This window comes from Phycomyces blakesleeanus, assembly GCF_001638985.1.
Source record: "Phycomyces blakesleeanus NRRL 1555(-) unplaced genomic scaffold PHYBLscaffold_3, whole genome shotgun sequence".
NCBI lineage: Eukaryota > Fungi > Mucoromycota > Mucoromycetes > Mucorales > Phycomycetaceae > Phycomyces > Phycomyces blakesleeanus.
Genome location: NW_017265136.1, coordinates 1,343,747 through 1,362,360, shown reverse-complemented (window position 1 = coordinate 1,362,360; position 18,614 = coordinate 1,343,747). Strand labels below are relative to the sequence as shown.

The window sequence follows — 18,614 nt, the reverse complement described above, 5'->3', positions numbered from 1 at the left end:
CCTTGAAACTTAGGCCATGATTTTCAACTAGACTATTTATTTCAACTCCCAAATTAGTATACAAAAGATATTGTGTTCCATTGATTCATCCAAGTACCACCAGATATAAACTTACTCGAGCAATCTTTCGTCTTCTTCTTTTGACCAAAGTCCTTTGTAGCTTTTTTTGGAGTATATACGAAGCACTAATTTCTTGATGTGATGGAGTGTACGATCAGGACACTTCTTGGCTAATAAATAAATAAATAATAAGCACAGAATACTTTGCTTAACATTCGTAATACACTATACATTTATTTCTTACCAATCTTCTTCCATAAATCAATATTATTATTACCGTGATCACTTGCTAGCAATTCTCTAAAATCTGCCATAGACATCGTTTCTCTCTAACAAAATAGGAAGAAGAAGAAAAATAAGATTAACACTCCCTCTTTCTCCCAAAAAAGCAAAACAAACTTACTCTGCATAACTTTTTTACTCGTTTTTCTACAGCCAAGAGTTCTTGTTTGTCCCAGGATCCAGTCTTTACATTCCACAGTCCATCATTGACCATTTTGTTGACAGTCTGAAGACTCATCATGTTCTTGTGCCAGGGTTTGTCGCTCTCGTCATCAGACGAATCTGAATCCGTGTCAGACTCAGAATCAGAGTAGAAAAAGTCATCGTATACTTGATGTTTGACGACACTCAAGGCTCTATCACCAAATGCTGTCTTTGCATCGACCGGGCCTGTGTATTCACGGTGGACCTGTCGCTCAATACGATTGACCTTTAATTTGTATTCTGGTGCAGATTTTCTTTTAGGTGCATTTGTAGATGTGTTTTTCTTAAGTGAAGCCTTTTTTTTATTGTTATTGTTATTGTTATTGTCGCTGTCACTGTCACTGTCACTGTCACTGTCACTTTCGCTGTAGATCTGATTAGGATTTCTGCTTGATGGCTTTACTGTTTTTGGTGTGTTTGTGGGGACAGGATTCTTTTCACTGTCACCGTCACTGTCACTTTCGCTTTCGCTGTAGATCTGATTAGGGTTTCTGCTTGATGGCTTTACTGGATTAGTCGTATTTTTAGGTGCGATATTCTCATTGATGTCATTGTCATTGTCACTATCACTATCACTTTCACTGTAGATCTGATTAGGGTTTTTGTTTTTGTTTGACGTTTTTACTGGACTGGGTTTCTTTGTAAGACTATCATCCTCGTCACTGTCGCTATCAATATATGCCGAGGTTTTGTACTTATTACTGATGGATGACTTTTCTTTAGATTTTGCTGCTGTAGGTTTAGCAATAGGTTTAGCAATAGGTTTAGCAATAGGTTTAGCAATAGGTTTGTCCTCGGGCTTTTGGACAGATTTGACGTTTGGTGTGTCTACGGGTATGTCTGTGTGTTTTGTGTCGTTCTTGTCGTTCTTATCCTTATTCTTTCTTTTCTCCTTTTTATCTTTTTTAGATTTTTTGTCTTTTTTGTCTTTTTTAATTTTCTTTTTTGTTGAATGATTGTCATGATTAGATGCATAGTCGGATTCCAAAGCACGCTTCTTTGCTATTTTATTCTCATTGTCATTTGTAGAATCCTGAATTAATGTAGTAGTCAGAGCACCATTACTTTTATTATTGTTATTTTGTTTGACGGTTTACCATGTTAGATTGGTTGTGTCTTGATTCTACAATGGAATCTAATTCTAATTGTAAAAATGTTGTTCTTGGAGACTATTAAATATATATATATATATATATTATAATACAATACAATATGATATGATAGGGATAGTAATAGCAATATAAATAAACAAGATAAAGTTGAAATTATTATTATTTGCTTATGTAAATCTTAAAATTATTTGGTTAATTGATTGATAAACAAGGTGTATAAACGTGCCTTGAAGTTGTTAAGGTTGTTGTTTGTCTTGTTATGCTTTGATTAATGCAATGCAAATTCAAGAAGCTATATTTTTATTATTTTTGTGACAGTCAAAAATAAATAATTTAAATTAAATTTAATTTAATATTTTTAAAAAAAAAAAAAAAAAAAAAAAAAATGAAAATGTTATCATCTTGTTTCAATTGTTTCAATTGTTTCAATATTTATGAATATTAGTACAATAAACATTTTTTTTTAAAAAAAGAAAAGAGAAACTTTTATCTATCTGTCTATCTATAATAATAATAATAACAACAATATTCTTTATTCCTTTTCCTTTGTTCTTTTGAACATATAAGCCGGTGATTAACCGCTTTTAGTAAAAGTTTGCCACGTACACCGGCACTTGAACAAGTGTAGAAAGACAACAAATGCAGAATTGGGTTGACTAGTAAAGGTATTTGTAGTGCATGGTGGAGGTACAAACAGGGTAAAAAAAGAATTATATTTTTTTTTTCTTTGGTTGCCTGGGTAACTGAAATAATGTCAAAAAAAAAAAAAAAAACTAAACTAAAAAGAAAATGAAAAAAGCTCACGCCACTTTTTTTTTAAAAAAAAAAAAAAACTTATTTTAAAATCCTAAATAAATAAATAAAAAAAAAAGAGAAATCTTGGGGGGAGAAAGAGTTTGTTGTTGTTGCTTTTTTAGTTTTTGTATCTAAATATATAAAATACGTTGATAATAATAATTTGCGCAAATCATTTCCTGTATGGATATACTGAATATATATAAGATATAAGATATAACCAAAAAAGCCACTTTGCTTACTTTTATTTTATTTTATTTTAACTATCTAATAAATTATCTTGATGTTATTGTTCTTATTATGATAACCACATGTTATTGGTGAGTTTTAAAAAGAAAGAAATAAAGTCAAAGTGTAAGTCAAAATAAATAACAATTATTGATATTTGAATCGAAATTCAATCGAGAAAAAATATATACTTTTGTCTGATTTGTATGTAATGTCTATAGTGCGTGTTCTTAGTAAATCGGTTTATTTTATTTATATACAAATCTTATTAAAAACATATAATAATAATAATAATATAAATATTACTATTATTTTTAAAACACAAAAAAAAGAAAAGAAAAGATGGTCCTCATTTTTTTTTTGTATTCTATTTTCTTGCGGAGATTTGTCTGTGTAGAATCCACCTGGACGGAAAAGGAAATTATCAATGAACCGGATAACTCCGGAAAACACAAGTCCTCTAGCTGTGTGGGTGATGTGTAAGTAATGAAAGAATAAATAAATAAATACATCGATGGGAAATTTTATTTTATACTTTATATAAGTAAGAAACGTGTCATTCAATTCCTTAATTTATTAAACACACTACGTATACTACACACTATTACTATTACTATTGTTATTCCTATTGCTAATATACAATAAAAATACAATAAAATCTTTTTTAAATATATATTAGATCCGTTGTGCCAGACCCGTATTTTGTAACACTTGAAGGGCAAATATCGGCCCACATTTGGGGAACCAGTTTTAGTGTTGCTTTTATTATATTTATTTATTTTTCTTTATAAACCTTTCTTTTATTTCATCATCTTTTTGTTTTTACTTCTTTTATTATTTATTATCAATCATCTTTCATAATATATATATATATATAGAATATATAGAATATATATTATATATATATATATATATATTATACACACACATCAAGACATCAACATTTCAACATAATACATATAAATCATGCTTTCTGTATCAAATCTCTTGAATTGCGAAGCTCGACAACAGCAACAGCAACAGCAAATCCAAAATCAACATCAACATCAACAGCCACGCAGGCGTCCAGCTGTACTCGACATCTCCAACCTTCTCTGTTCCTACGATTCACCCAAGAGTCCTTCGCTTTCTCCTTCACTCACTCCCTCACCTGCCAGTGTCACATCCTCATACACCAGCTATCCATTCCCCTTGAACAATGGCCGTAATACCCCTCCCCCCACCTCTGTCTGGAACTCTCATAAACCAATCCAAGAACCTGTCATTTGGAACCACCACCACCACCCCCACCACCACTCCCACCAAAAGATGCTCCTTGACAATTCCAGAGCTTCGACCCCAATGTCAGAAGAAGATGAAGACGACGACGACGATGATACCGATGAACTTGATGAACACGGTAACCTTCCCTTGAAGGCCAAGCGCAGAAGAGCCAATTCCAAGCAGCTCGAGGTCCTGAATAGAGTATTCGAACGCACCTTCTTCCCCTCCACTCAGATGAGAGTCGAATTGGGCAGACAGCTTGGCATGAGTCCCAGAACTGTCCAGATCTGGTTCCAGAACAGACGCCAGGCCATCCGCACACGCGAAAGACAACGCTTGTTACGAATCCACAAAACTTCTTCCTCTGATTGATTGATTGATTGATTGATTGATTTAAAGCTTTTCTTTCTTTCTTCCTTTTTATATGCTAAAGAAGAGGAAAAAGAATATTACTGTTATTTTTGTATTCAAACATCATCATCTGCAGAAAAAGAATATTAATTAATTATATAAGTTATATGGCCTGGCTGCCTATATCTTTATTTTAATTTCTTTTTCATAATTCAATTGTATACTTTCAATCCCCCTTTATTATTATTACTATTATTACTATGTTTTTTATTTTTTATTTTTTTTTATATATCTTTTCTTTGATTTTTCTTATTTTTATTTTTTTTAAGAAAACAGAAAAAGGAAACTCAAAGATTTAGGCTCTTTTTTTTTATTATTTTTTATTATTGTTATCACCCTTTCTATCTAAACTACACCACTTAAACAATTTGATTTTTATTTTATTTTATTTTTTACGGCATGAATTCTCTCTCTCTCTTACAACACACAATCAATTTCTTCCTCAATCTTTCCCCCACCTTTTGTAACTCTTTTTTTTCTTTTTTTTCTTCTTTTTTTTTCTTATATATTTATATATATTTATATAATAATAATAATATATAATATGTTCAATATTTTCATGTTTCAAAAAAAAATTGATGTGATTATCATTTAATCTTGGCTATATTTTGTATATATATATATATATATATATATATATTTATAATGATAATATTAATAATAAATCATAATTCTCTATTATTAGAAATATATATATAAATATAAATACATAAATGTTGGTCTGTCAATGTAAAAATAATCATATTTCAATCGATTGTTTTTTATTTTTAAATATACATATGTATATGTATAAAGTGGTCGCAAAAACACAAATAATCTGAGATGTACATAATACAGTAGGCGATAAAATATTTAATCTACGAAACGTGAATATACTCGCAATAAAGTCTGGGTTTCATTACCATTCTCAAGACACGACCTTTTTATTTGAAATAAATAAATAAATGAATATATATATATATATATATATAGTATCAATCATCAAAAGAGAACAAGAGAGAAAATACTATCAAGTCTTATATTTTTTATACCTTTTACTTTCCTAGAAAGAAAGAGAGAATTTGAATTGAATAAATTTGAGTCATGTAGTACTTTAGAGAATAAAATAAAAAAAGGTCGTGTTTTGATAAACGAGTATAAACCCAGATTTAATCGTGAAAGTATTGATATGCCGATTAATATAAAGTTAACACTCCGTTTAATATTTTGTTGTTGTTGTAAAACCCAGATGATTTGCGTTTTATAAAATAAATAAATTATAAATACATCCAATAATTGGGTAATAATATTTATATCTATCAATTTCTTTCTTTCGTTCTGTTTTTTTTTTATTTTGTTTAATTAGTCCGACCGGGATGTTCCAAACATCTTACCGCGCCCACCAACATACAGCTAAAAATCATTCTAAGCTCACAATAAAATATATGAAAATAAAATAAAATAAAAAAAAAAGAAACTCAAGTAATAATGCTTATTATAATAATGTCTGTGCGTCCAAGTATCTGTGTGCATATCTATATAAAGATATACATATTGTCTTATCGGTAGATCGATAGAGAGAATATTCATTTATGTATTGGTTTGGCTTGTGGCATTATAAGCTCACCTTGATGAACTGAAAGAACGATTGGCTTGATCGAGAATAAGTAGTAAAGTGACACAGCCAAGTAAGAGGCTGCCAGCGCGGAAGAAAGAACAAAAATGATTCACTCATGTGGGGGAAAATAGTTTAAAAGAAATGAATGGATATCAGATATGTAAATATGTACATAGGAAAGATGAGATGGAAAGAATCGAGAACAAGTAAACGAGGTTTGCTAATTGACACCAAGATTGGGAATGAAAATTACCACATGGATCAGAACACCAAAGAGGGGTTTTATTCATCCTTTAGGAACTCGGGCGATCCCTTTTATGTAATTTATATATTGTGTATATTGTGTATACAGATTATAAATTACAGAAACATTACAAATTACATATCGCAGTGTATAATCATAAAAATTATAAAAATTATAGGGGGTTCAATGTACTTTGGCTCTGTTTGACTATTTGCGATTATTGTAGACGCTGATTTTTTGTTTTGTTTTTAAAATTGAATTGAATTGAATTGAATTGATTTTTTTTTAAAAAAAAAAAAAGAAAAAAAAAGGAAATTTTTGTAAGTTTTTTTTTTACACAATATGTATATGTATATGTATATGTATGTATATGTATTGTGAGTGAGTGATGGAGTGATGGAGTGCGAGTTTACGTGTGAGTAAGGTGGCGTGTGTTTGTGTTTAGATGGCTGTAATAAGTGAGTGTAATTTAGTGTAGAAAGTGTGGGTGAAATGGGTGCAAGTGAGAATTATATGTGTGATTATTAGCGTCGTTTTGGCGTTGCAGATTTTGGTTTGTGATAAACATGGCACTATAAATTCACAGCCATTAGAATTCACATAAATCGATGTATTTGTTGAACAACATACCTTGTGCGCATGTCTGTACCATAGTACACTGTTTTTTCTCTTTACATTGCTCACAGATACCCATTGGTGACATTGGTGGCATAAACCTTCTACCAGATCTTGATCTACCCACCGTGTCTCCAATGGCTGCATGAATTCTTTACCAGACACAGATGATATACCGTGAAAAAATTGTTTGTGATACCTAAAGAAACAAACAAACAAACACAAACAAATATATAAGCATGAATGCAAAACAAATACTACTACTACTACTACTACTACTACTACTACTACTAACCAGAATGCACTATTCTTGAGCTGAAGCCACCTTCCTGGCTTGCATGTGTCACACAAACCCTCCTTGGCCTGTCCGTTGTATCGTACCCATTGGGGAGTGTACAGATCACCAACATACCGCAACTTTTGTCTACGTGGTCTTGCCTCAGGATCTACCCGGGCAGCCTCGATGTCTCGTAGTGACATGTCGGGGAAATCTGCATCACCAGGCTCAACCACCCCAAGCATCTCATCATCATCCAGATCGTTCCGAGTCTTTCTTCGCTTCGGCTTTCCAGCAGCAGCAGCAGCAGCCGCAGCAACGACAGCTGCATTGTGTGCCTGTATCATTGCGGCATCGGCTGAGCTGGGAATCGGTAATTTACCATGGTGGTAATAGTATGGATGAGGATGGTGGGGATGCATAGGCGGTGGAGGTGGAGGTGGTTGTGGTTGTGATTGTTGCGGTTGTTGTGATGATGGTGTTGGTGTTTGTGGTGTCTGTGACGATTGTGCATTTGCACCTCCTCCACCAGCACCTCCGCCATTACTACTACTGCTACTACTGCTACTATTGTTGTTATTATTATTACTATTACTATTATTGTTGTTGTTGTTGTTGTTGTTGTTGTTGTTACTACTATTATTGGGGTAAGGATACGATGGATAAAAGTGGTGTTGTGCTTGAGGATCATGGTCTCGTTTCTGGTTCAGATCAGGCGGCGGAGGAGGAGGTCCACGAGCGAGAGGATGTACCATTGGTACACCAGGATGATGATGATGTATTGGACCAGAAGGAGGATAGTGTGGGTACATGGCTTGTTGTTGTTGTTGTTGTTGTTGTTGTTGTTGTACTTGAGCTGGTTGTACTGGCTGTAAAGAAGGATGGTGTTGTTGCTGTTGTTGTTGTTGTTGATGATGAGGTGAGTTTCCAATGTTGTCTAGTGAATAATGTACTGAATTGGGTGGAATTGATGCTGTTGGATGCTGTGCGTAATCCGACTGACTGGTGCCATATTCGCCGAGGTGGTGATGTTCTTGAATTCGGCCATTTTGATACCAGGTTAGTTTTGCAGATGGTGAGCCCTGAATGCTGTGTGGATGACCGGAAGTATAATAATCTCTAGCAGTAGTACCTGTACTATTAGCCGTAGTATTGGCAGCATTAGTGGCAGTAGGGTGATGAAGATGAAGATGATTTTGGTTGTGGTGATAGTTGTTGGTGTTACTATGATTTTGATGGCTAAACCCAAGGTGGTGTTGGGATTGGTTGAGGTGCTGAATGTGGATTTGGTTGTGGTTGCGGTTGTGGTTGTGGATTTGGTTGTGGATTTGGTTGTGGTTGTGGCTGTGTTGATTATGCTGACTATGTTGGTCAAGGTGATTTTGGTGGGGGTGGCCTAAAGAAGTTGGATGTTCATCTTGGGGGGACATGTCCTGCAATAGGGTAGCACGATCTACAAAGGCGGGCGGCATCGTATTCCAGGACATGGTTGCATCGTAGGAGTAGCGGCGTGTGGATTCTGTCGGGCCATCATTGGAGAGAGCCGTCTGAGTGTGAGAGGCAATAGACATGTCATCCTGCCATTGACCGCCATGAGCTAAAATAAATGAATTATAATATAAATAAAATATATATAAAAAAAAAGAAGAATATTTTTTTTTAAAGAAAATAAATAAATAAATAAATAAATAAATAAATAAATAAATAAATAAATTTTTAAAAAAAAAATTGACTATTATTATGCGCATAAAAACATACAAAATAATAATAATAAAAATAAAAATAAAAAATAAAATAAAATAAAATAAAGTAAAATCATTTATATTTATAAATTCTATACCCATATATATATATATATATATATATATATATCTTTCTTACCTTTAAGATCAGGAGAAGACTTTACAGATGTAGTCTGAAGTCTATTGAAATTGGCTAATAACATGGCTGCTTCGATTGAATTTCGGTGTTGAGATAGGTGCATACTAAGCTGGGCTTCTGCCTCATCTCCAAGACCCAATAGACCAAGAATTGCCGGACTACTCTTGCGTTTGTCTTTCAAGGCTCTCATGATAGCCGGGTTATGTGCAGATGGTGGCTGTGAGGGTTGTGGGGATTGTGGTAATGGTGGTGAGAGGAAGTTATTGTTACTGTTATTTTCGTCGTAAGATGACCCAGATGGCTCTTGTATAACCTGTTGTTCTGGTTGTGGTTGTTGGTTTGAGATGCTCATGGGTGTCAGTAGAGGAGAAGAAGAAGAAGAGTCTTGTTTGCTTGTAGGGTGATCATAGTGACCAATTGGTTCTGCATAATGTGTCACTTTGGCATCTTCTGAATTGTGCATGTAACCTTGGACGTCCATTGCAAGAATAAAATAAATAAATAAAATAAAATAAATAAATAAACGTTACTATGTATATATACAGTATATATATAAATACATATATAAATATATAAAATATATATTTAATGTGTATAAATTTTTTTGCTTTTTTTTTTTGCTTTTATATATATAAAAATATATGCATATATATTATATTAAGAAATAAGGTGAGTAAAATAAACAACCAGCAAAAGAGAGAAAGAGAGAAAAGAAAAAAAAATATAATTAAAATATTAAAATATTATATAAAATATTAAATAATAATAAAAGAGAGAGAGAAAAGAAAAAATAAAGCCACAGCAAAAAAAAATTATAAAAATTAATTGGAATTCTAGTGAGTATAAAGATAATTACTATAAATATATATTGATGCATTAATTCATTCGTCCACAGACAAATCATATACAAAATTTGTTTTTTTTTTATATATCTTATCTTTGGTACCTTGAATTCTGCCTTTACTTTATAAAGTTTTTTTTTCTTGCTTATTTCAAGAAGTATATTCCTACTCTTCTTCTTCTTCTTGTTATTGAAGGACAAGCCCAAGCTATTCCAAAAAAAAAATAAAAAATATGAATTACGGTTTCAAAATCCAAGGCATCTTTTCTTATGTCTTAATGCATATATCGATGCATGAATAAAACTATATTTATACATGTGTGTGTGTGCATAAAATACATAAAATATAATATCTCTCATTCAATTGATTATCAATAGGTACAAAGGTACCTTAGATAGTAATACTATCAATAATAATGATCGAAATATAAAGCATGTTTTCTTTATACCCATAACATAAATAATTAGATATTTGAATCAACCAAAGACACATTACTGCCAAACCCATTTTTTTTTTTAAAAAAAAAGGAATTTTTTTTGTGACTGCCTGAAAGCCAATATGGGTCTTCCATTCACAGCAAATCTAATACATAGTAGATAAGCATAATTCTAGTCCTAGCCAATACAACAACCAAAATTTCTCATTCTCTTTCTCTTTCTCTTATGCCATTCAGTCATTCTTTGGTTCTTTCACCCTTTGATCTATTTTCTTATAAAAAGCATTCAATAATTCAATAATTCAATAATACAGTTTTTTTTTAATACTAATGTCTTTTGGATATCAACCTTCCCCGTTTCGACCCCGCAAAGTGTCAGTTACACCGTTCAATGTAAAGCGTAAACAGGTCAACCCAGATGTTCTGGTGCCAAGCAGGTAAAATTATAAAGCCTGACCTCTATCTATTTAGCAATAGTTTGCATTTTTATTTTACAGTAATAATAATCGTATTAATCAAAAAAGTTCACTTGCATTGTTTCCAAAGGAAAAGTCAACCCCAGATTCAACTGCTCTTCAAGCACACATAGATGATCTTCAAGTAATTCTCCTTTTCATTTTAATATAAAATAAACATTAAAGAATTTGTCAGACTTTATATTTATTGATATATTAATCATAGGCACAATTGAAAAAAGTAACTCAGGACCAACAGAGCTGGAGACATAAATGTCTATTACTAACAAATGAACGTGAAGAATTTGAACTTGCTTGTAAAGGTAAATCAAATAAAAAAATATATTTATATATATATTTGCATAATGGCTAATGTCAGTAAATGTCATTAATAGAAAAGGCCGCCAGAGAAAAGGATATAATGCTACTAGAAGTCAAGTTACTCAAGGAAGTTCACCTCGAAAAGATCCAGTCTTTGTCTTGTGCTATGGCACAATGGCAGAACAGAGTGGCTTCTTTGCGTGCCCAATTAAAACAGCATTCCATTGAAGAAGGCAAGCTTGAAAGAAATTAAAAATAATAATATTGTATTGTATTGTTACACTAAATATCTTTCAATCTATAGAACCTTGTGATAATGACAGTTCGTGGCTCCTGTCAAGTTCATTAAAAGAAGATGCTGAATACATAAAAGTAATTATTATTATTATTATTATTATTGATTTAAATAACTTTTTCTTCTATATATAAATAAATAGGATGCGCATCGAAAGGCACTTCAGCCAGAATCCACTAGAACAACAAACCAATTGTGGAATAGTATTCATGCAAGTGAAAATTCAATTAAAAAAAGAAAATAATATTAAAATTAAATAATTAATTATCTTCTTTTCTTTTTTCTATAGACAAGTACGGTTGCAATAAAGCAAGACGTAGAAAACTTTCAGTCCTGGCGATCCATGGCAGCAGTGCCTACAAATGAATCAAGAGAAGACTCAGACCGTGCCAATCCTGTTAGCAATTCACTGCGAAAGGCATTCTTTGGTAGAAATAAATCTTCCAAACGTACCAAATAAATAAACATAATTTTTTTTTCCCTTTTGATATAATATGATAAAATGTGGGCTTATTCTATTATCAAGAAAAGAAAAAGAGGGTCTCCATTTGGCCTTGGCCTTGGCCTTGGCCTTGTCTTTAATCTTTACTTGGCTGGATTGGATTGGAGCTGACATTCTGGTGATAATACCAAAAAAAGAAAAGGAATTGAGTCAGGGTGTGACGCAAGCAAGGTATTCAATCTCCAAAGTGTAGGACCAAAGAAAATAAAAAATAAAAAAGAAAAAATCCATGTATGTATATATACATACATACACCCAAAATCTAATAAGAATATAAAAAAATATATATAAATAAAAAATAGTGATCATAATAGTATTGATACTAAAAATAGTAAGTGGTGATAATAATAGTAAAGAAAAAAAAAGAAAAAAAAAAAGAGGGTGGGAAGGACATGGGTGGTGACGCAGCAAATAATATGAGTGACGCAAGCCAGAAAATATTTTGATTTGCGCTTTGGGGTGCGCCTAGACAATCTCCCTTTTTAATGGTTCTTTCGCCAGATATTTTTTTTCTTGTTTGTAAAAATTTTTTTTTCAAAAAAAAAAAAAAAAAGAAAGAAAGAAAGAACTTTTTTTTTTTATTATTTTTATTTTTATTATTTTATTCTATTCTATTTTTCTTTTCATCACCGACCCCAAAAGAAAAAAAAAAAAGAAATTAAACGAAAAAAAAAAAGGTATTTTATATTTTATTTTTTATTTTTACTATTGATATTGCTTTTTATTTCATTTTTTTTGTTGCTACTTGCTGCTTGCTGCTTGTTATTGCTTTGTTACTTTGTTGCTTGTTGCTTGTTTGTCACCCTTTATCTTTATATGTCTTATCTCGTCTTTTCTTTTATAATATGCTTTTTTTTCTATACCTTTTATTCATATAAAGAAGAAGAAGAAGAAGAAGTAAAGAAGTAAAAAAGTAAAGAAGTAAAAAAAAAAAAAAAAAAAAAAAGTCAAAAGAAAAAGCTACCAAACTGTCAATATAAAAAAAAATGACACCATCATCGTCATAAAAAAATCATAAAATAAATAAATAAATAAATAAATAAATAAATAAATAAATAAAGAAGAAGATAAATAAACGGAAAGATAAATAGGTAGATAGAAAGTGGAGTGAGTAAGAAATAAAGAGAGAGAGAAAATAAATAAAGAGAAGGTGTAAAAACAAGTCACGAATAATCTACTCTTCTTCTTCTTCTTCTTTTTCTACTTCTTTATTTTATCCAACTACCTATATACACACAATACACCTCTTCTACCTCGTATTATATATCCTGTAACGTGTATTTGTATGTATTGTAATATAATATATATATATATAGAGAGAGAGAGAAAAAAAAAAAAGGTTTTTCTTATATATATATATTTCTTTAATAATCATAATCATAATAATTATTTTTTTTTTCCTCTTCAATCCCCACCCCCACCCTTAACCCCCTTCCCCTTTGTAAACCGGAGCTTCGTCGTCAAAAGAATATATTTTTTTAGTGTAATAATAATAATTGCCCTTTTTTTTTATTTTTTTATTTCTTTTTCTGTCGACTGACGCCACCAATCATTTATCTCTCTTTCTTTCTTACTTTCTTACATTTTCTTATATATAATATAATATAATATAATATAATATAATATAGTATAGTATATATATATATATTTATTTATTTATTTATTTATTTGTACATGTAGGTATAATTATCATCATCTTTTCTCTCTCTCTCTCTCTTCTTTTATTTTATTTTATTTTATTTATATTATATATTATAATTGTTGTGTGTAGGGTGTAGGGTGTAGGGTGTAATTTTCTTTTCTTTTATTTAACAAAAAAAAATCACACACACAAAAATTGACTTTTTTTTTTTTTAATATTTATTTTTCAATGTGGATAGATAACAGAAAAAGACAAGCAACCAACCAACCAACCAACCAACCGACGAAGAAGAAGAACAATATCTATCTATCTCTTTGAATTGTTATGAGCACTAAATTCGACAGAATGAATAGCCCTTCAAACGAACAAACAGGATCACCAAAAAATACGTAAGTACAATATACACACAAAAGAAGAAGAAGGGAGTGTAGATAAGAAATTCTTATTTTTTTTTTAAATAAACAAAACACAAATAGACGGTCTGGAAGTGAAGAAGAAATGGCAGTAACAAAAAAGAATGAGACAACCGCCGTCAGTATGATGGCCTTACCTTCCCCAGCAGCAGAAGTATCTATGGGTGAATTAAGAGCTGCAAAACCATCCTCAACCACAACAACCAATGGCAACAAACAACAAAAATCATCAACATCTACATCCTCTTCATTATTATTATCATCATCGCCCTCATCGTCATCCTTTAGTCCTTCATTCTATCCACCCACCCAGATGACCCGAGACCAGCTCAAATACTCTGCTGCAATCACTCGCGAACTCAAGAAACACAGAGACGCTGCCCCATTCCTACACCCCGTAGATTATGTCAAGATGAACGTGCCAGACTATCCAAAGGTTGTCAGACACCCCATGGATCTCACAACCGTCGATCGCAAATTAAGCCGAGGCCAATATGTAGACGTGGATGCCTTTGTGGCCGATGTCAGACTAGTGTTCAACAATTGCTACAAGTTCAATGGCCCTGAAGCAATGATCTCGATGCTCTGCCAAAATGTAGAATCCGCATTTGAAAAGAGTATGCGACAGATGCCACCATCCAAAGAGGTAAATAAAAAAAAATTGTATTTTATATTTTACTAATATTTTCTTTATTTACAAATAAATAAATAAATAAATAAATAAATAAATAAATAAATAAAGCCTTCACCACCTCTTACAAACTCTTCGGGATCTGCAGACGAAGCAAGAGACGACAATGAAACTAACAATCGTTCCAGAAGACCAGGTTCGCCATTAAGCCTGAGTAGCTCAAACATCCGAAGAATCTCTGAAGATCTGCGACCCAAGCGAGAGATCCACCCACCTGCCTCAAAGGACTACCCCGAACCAATGACCAAGCGACTCGCACCACGCAAGAACGATGTCCAGATGAAGTTCTGCGGCCAGACGTTGCGAGAGATGAAGAAATCAAAATACCGGGACATCAACTACCCATTCCTTGCCCCCGTGGACATCGTCGCCCTCCACATTCCTGATTACCCAACCATCGTCAAACACCCAATGGATCTCTCGACCATAGAACGCAAGCTCAACCAGGGAGAGTACGACACACCCGACGACTTTGAAGCCGACGTGCGTCTGATGTTCAAGAACTGCTATCTCTACAACCCACCCGCAATCCCTGTCCACAAGATGGGAAAAGAACTCGAAAAGGTATTCGATGAAAAGTGGAAGCAGAAGCCACTGCCACAACCACCACAGCCACAGCCACAACCATCTGAGCAAGAAGATGACTATGAATCAGATGAAGAAGGTAATAGTTATAAAAGTGGACCTTTTTTTATATATATTTATATATAAAGAAGAGACAGAGTGTGTATGTGTTTTGTACAACAACCAAAAGAAAGAAACTAAATGAATGAATATAAAATAGAGAGAGAAAGGATAGCAGAGTTGGAACGTCACATTGCCACCATTTCACAACAAATTGCATCGATGAAGTCATCCAAGAAGCGAAAGGACAAGAGTAGTGTATCGAAGCAATCAGGATCTACTGGAAAAGTTCGGCCCAAAGAAAGTCAACATCAACAACAAAGTCAACAACAGCAAACCAATAATACTCATCATCATCATACTAATAATAACAACACTAATAACAACAATCATCATCATAATAACAACACTAATAATCATCATCATCATCATAACAGTCAACAAAGTCAGCAACCACGATCAAGATCAACCAACCAAAGTACTAACAGCAGTACTAAACGGAAACGACCAATGGCACAAAGAGAGGAATTGGCAGAGTTTACATTTGAACAAAAGAAGGATTTGAGTGAACGGATCAATAGTCTGGGTGGAGAAGAGTTGAATACTGTGGTGACAATCATCCAGAGTTCGATGCCTAACCTTGATGAAGTAAGTCAATTGTCTCCTAAGGTGTTAGTTAATAATATGTATGTATTTAATTAGGGACAAGAAGAGATTGTCTTGGATATCGACGCTCTTGATCGACGGACCCTTCATCGCCTGCACGAGTTTGTGACCGGCAAGAGGCTGAATCCCAGAAAGCAGACTCACAAGAGAGGAAGAACACATTACTCTCAGGAAGACGCAGACCGCAAAATCCAAGAACTCGAAAAGACTCTCCAAAAGTTTGATGGCCCAAAGCAATTCCAAGGTAAGCCCTCCCAAAAAAAAAACAATTAGTGAATATACTATATTATATCTTTTTTTTTTATTCTTACAAAAAAAAAAGCTGCTTCAGGACACGCATCATCAAGTGAAAGTGATTCGGACAGTTCATCTGGATCAGATTCTGAGGATTCTGGCAGTAGCTCTGACTAAGAGAGATGTAAAAAAAAAGAAAAAAGAAAAGGAACATACACAATATATACATATACATATACATATATATATACACACCCACCCACCCACCTATAAACCCCACCACCAACCCACCAACCCACCAACCAATACACACACAAAAAGGGTAGAAGAAGAATAATGATATATATATATATATATAAACAAACTAAAGAAAAAAACAAGAAGCAAAAAGTATATTAGCCAATGAAAAGAAAGAAAGAAAGAAAGAAAGAAAGAAAGAGAGAGGTGGTCAAAGGATAAGAACAAATTACACGTATATACTTAATTTATAGGGCCGAGAACAAACCAATTTTTTTTTTTTTTTTTTTTTTTTTTTTTTTTTACCCTGCGCTTATTCCCTTGACTGTCCCTAGAGTTTATTTTATTTTATATTCTTTTGCATACACAAATAACCTCACTCCACTTTTTTTTTATTCTTATATATTATATTTCTTTCCTTGTATTATTAATCTATCTATTTTACTTTTTATTTATATATATTATATTCTTTGGTTGTTTGTAGACAGCTTAAAATTGGAGGGAGGGTGCATTCAATAATAATTATAATTAAAATGATTTTTTATATAATATAAATATAAATATGTTTCTATGGAAACAAAAAACAAAAAAGTGTGGTGTGGTACGCATTAATCGGAGAAAGGAAATGGCTTGTAAAAATAAAAAATGATCCAGCAACTGAACCAAGCTAAATGATGGAATTGTTACAAAAAAATAAAAAAATAAAAGGGCAAATGTTAAATACAACGGGCATAATACATTACACAGAAAAAGAAGTCAAGAGAAGGTAATATATATATATATAGAATATCTTCTTTCTTTTGTCTCCTCAATAACTCACTCCCTCATTCATCCTCTAGGTCTCCTTTATATTTCTATTTTTCAATAACCTTGAATATCTTAACAAGTCTATATTTTAATATACACCTATCGTCCTATGGCGACACTTGTATCTCTCTATATATCTATTTATCTATTAGAACCAACATAACAATATCATCATCTTTATCACTATTATCAATACTCAATACCCCTTGTTTTCCCCATTCCAATTCCCTTTCTATTTCTTGTATAAAATACATGCGCAATGTAGATACAACACACTAAATACACTAAATATAATCACTGTCTTCCTATTCCTATTGCCTTTCTCTTTCATCATTATTTCCCCTGAAAAATCACAAGTCAAATAAAATTAAATCTCTAGACAAAGACAGAAAATAAAGATCGAACGAAACTCTTGTTCTTCTCCTTTTTCTTTCTTTCTTTCTTTCTTTCTTTCATTGTTTTTTTTTTTTGTGTATGTGTTTTATTAACTTTTATATTATTATTATTATTACTTCTTTAAAATAAAATAAATTAAAATAATAGAAGAAAGAAAGAAACAACTCCATCAGCTCTTCTTTCTTTTCTTTAACATCCTCAAATGAGATCACACAATTATGGGTCATTTAAACATCGTCTTTTGCGCTACTTTCGCAAATCAACCGTCATTCACATCACTCCATCACGGCCCAGGTCAATGCCCAGTCTGGGTCGCATCGACGAAGGATTCCATCAAACTCACAAACCCCGGCCATCAGACCCAGACGCTATCCTTGGTAACATAACCCCACAACAAGCACAGCAGAAGTAAAAGTAGAACAATAAATGAATAAATACATTATGCTATATATACATGTATAAAAGAACACGACACATAATACAGTACAATACGCAGATACGCACTCGCAAATCATACATACATACATACATACATACATACATATTTATTTATTTATATATATAAAAGTGCATACCCTTACTCATACATACATTCATTAGATTATATCGACCGCCTGCCTTCTGAATTGATTCACTTGATATTCTCATTTTGTGACTCTGGAACCCTATTGATTGCCGCAACAGTTTCCAGAAATTGGCGCCAACTATCCCAAGACAATACCCTCTGGAGACACCTCTACCGCCAGCACTACCACTGGAATGCTCCGGCCCTACCTCTCTCTCTCTCTTCACCTTCCTTATCAGCCGGAGCCGGAGCCGGAGCCTCTGATTCAGATTCACCCTCACTTTCTCTTTCACCCTCTCTCTCAAACTCACTATCATCCTCATCTTCATCAGCACCCTCTGCGTCAACCTTACCTTTATCCTCAGCATCACAATCAACATCGACATCACCTTCTGGCTCTAATAACATAACTAATAATATTAATAATATTAATAATAATCACAAAAACAATAATAAAAATAGTGTCCTGTCCTCTCTATCAATAGACTACCGAATACTTTACCAACAGCGTCTGACTCT

At 32.6% G+C, this 18,614-nt stretch overlaps 6 protein-coding genes across 6 annotated transcripts; all 6 read left to right on the top strand.

Moving 5' to 3' along the window:
• Window positions 1–3,647: 3,647 nt before the first annotated feature.
• On the top strand, window positions 3,648–4,316 carry PHYBLDRAFT_140627 (Homeodomain-like DNA binding domain-containing transcription factor; the record flags this gene model as incomplete). Its single annotated transcript, XM_018430437.1, has 1 exon — window positions 3,648–4,316. One exon carries the CDS (start codon window positions 3,648–3,650, stop codon window positions 4,314–4,316), a length of 669 nt encoding a protein of 222 aa, XP_018296598.1.
• Window positions 4,317–10,577: 6,261 nt separating this feature from the next.
• Window positions 10,578–11,276, top strand: PHYBLDRAFT_163657 (hypothetical protein; the record flags this gene model as incomplete). Its single annotated transcript, XM_018434851.1, has 4 exons — window positions 10,578–10,684; window positions 10,745–10,847; window positions 10,929–11,025; window positions 11,098–11,276. The coding sequence occupies 4 exons, from the start codon at window positions 10,578–10,580 to the stop codon at window positions 11,274–11,276; spliced, it is 486 nt and encodes a 161-aa protein (XP_018296597.1).
• A 185-nt stretch (window positions 11,277–11,461) lies between these two features.
• Window positions 11,462–11,778, top strand: PHYBLDRAFT_140624 (hypothetical protein; the record flags this gene model as incomplete). The annotated part of the gene is made up of 2 exons (XM_018430436.1): window positions 11,462–11,533; window positions 11,608–11,778. 2 exons carry the CDS (start codon window positions 11,462–11,464, stop codon window positions 11,776–11,778), a joined length of 243 nt encoding a protein of 80 aa, XP_018296596.1.
• A 779-nt stretch (window positions 11,779–12,557) lies between these two features.
• On the top strand, window positions 12,558–14,557 carry PHYBLDRAFT_130768 (hypothetical protein; the record flags this gene model as incomplete). The annotated part of the gene is made up of 3 exons (XM_018429384.1): window positions 12,558–13,103; window positions 13,701–13,851; window positions 13,939–14,557. The coding sequence occupies exons 2-3, from the start codon at window positions 13,787–13,789 to the stop codon at window positions 14,555–14,557; spliced, it is 684 nt and encodes a 227-aa protein (XP_018296595.1). The 5' UTR covers window positions 12,558–13,103; window positions 13,701–13,786.
• A 354-nt stretch (window positions 14,558–14,911) lies between these two features.
• PHYBLDRAFT_104245 (hypothetical protein) lies at window positions 14,912–15,127 on the top strand (the record flags this gene model as incomplete). The annotated part of the gene is made up of 1 exon (XM_018427830.1): window positions 14,912–15,127. A coding segment is annotated over one exon (216 nt), but the record flags the coding sequence as incomplete, so codon positions are not given.
• Window positions 15,128–15,439: 312 nt separating this feature from the next.
• On the top strand, window positions 15,440–16,390 carry PHYBLDRAFT_157581 (hypothetical protein; the record flags this gene model as incomplete). The annotated part of the gene is made up of 3 exons (XM_018433644.1): window positions 15,440–15,838; window positions 15,893–16,100; window positions 16,179–16,390. Coding segments are annotated over exons 1-3 (431 nt in total), but the record flags the coding sequence as incomplete, so codon positions are not given.
• Window positions 16,391–18,614: the final 2,224 nt, after the last annotated feature.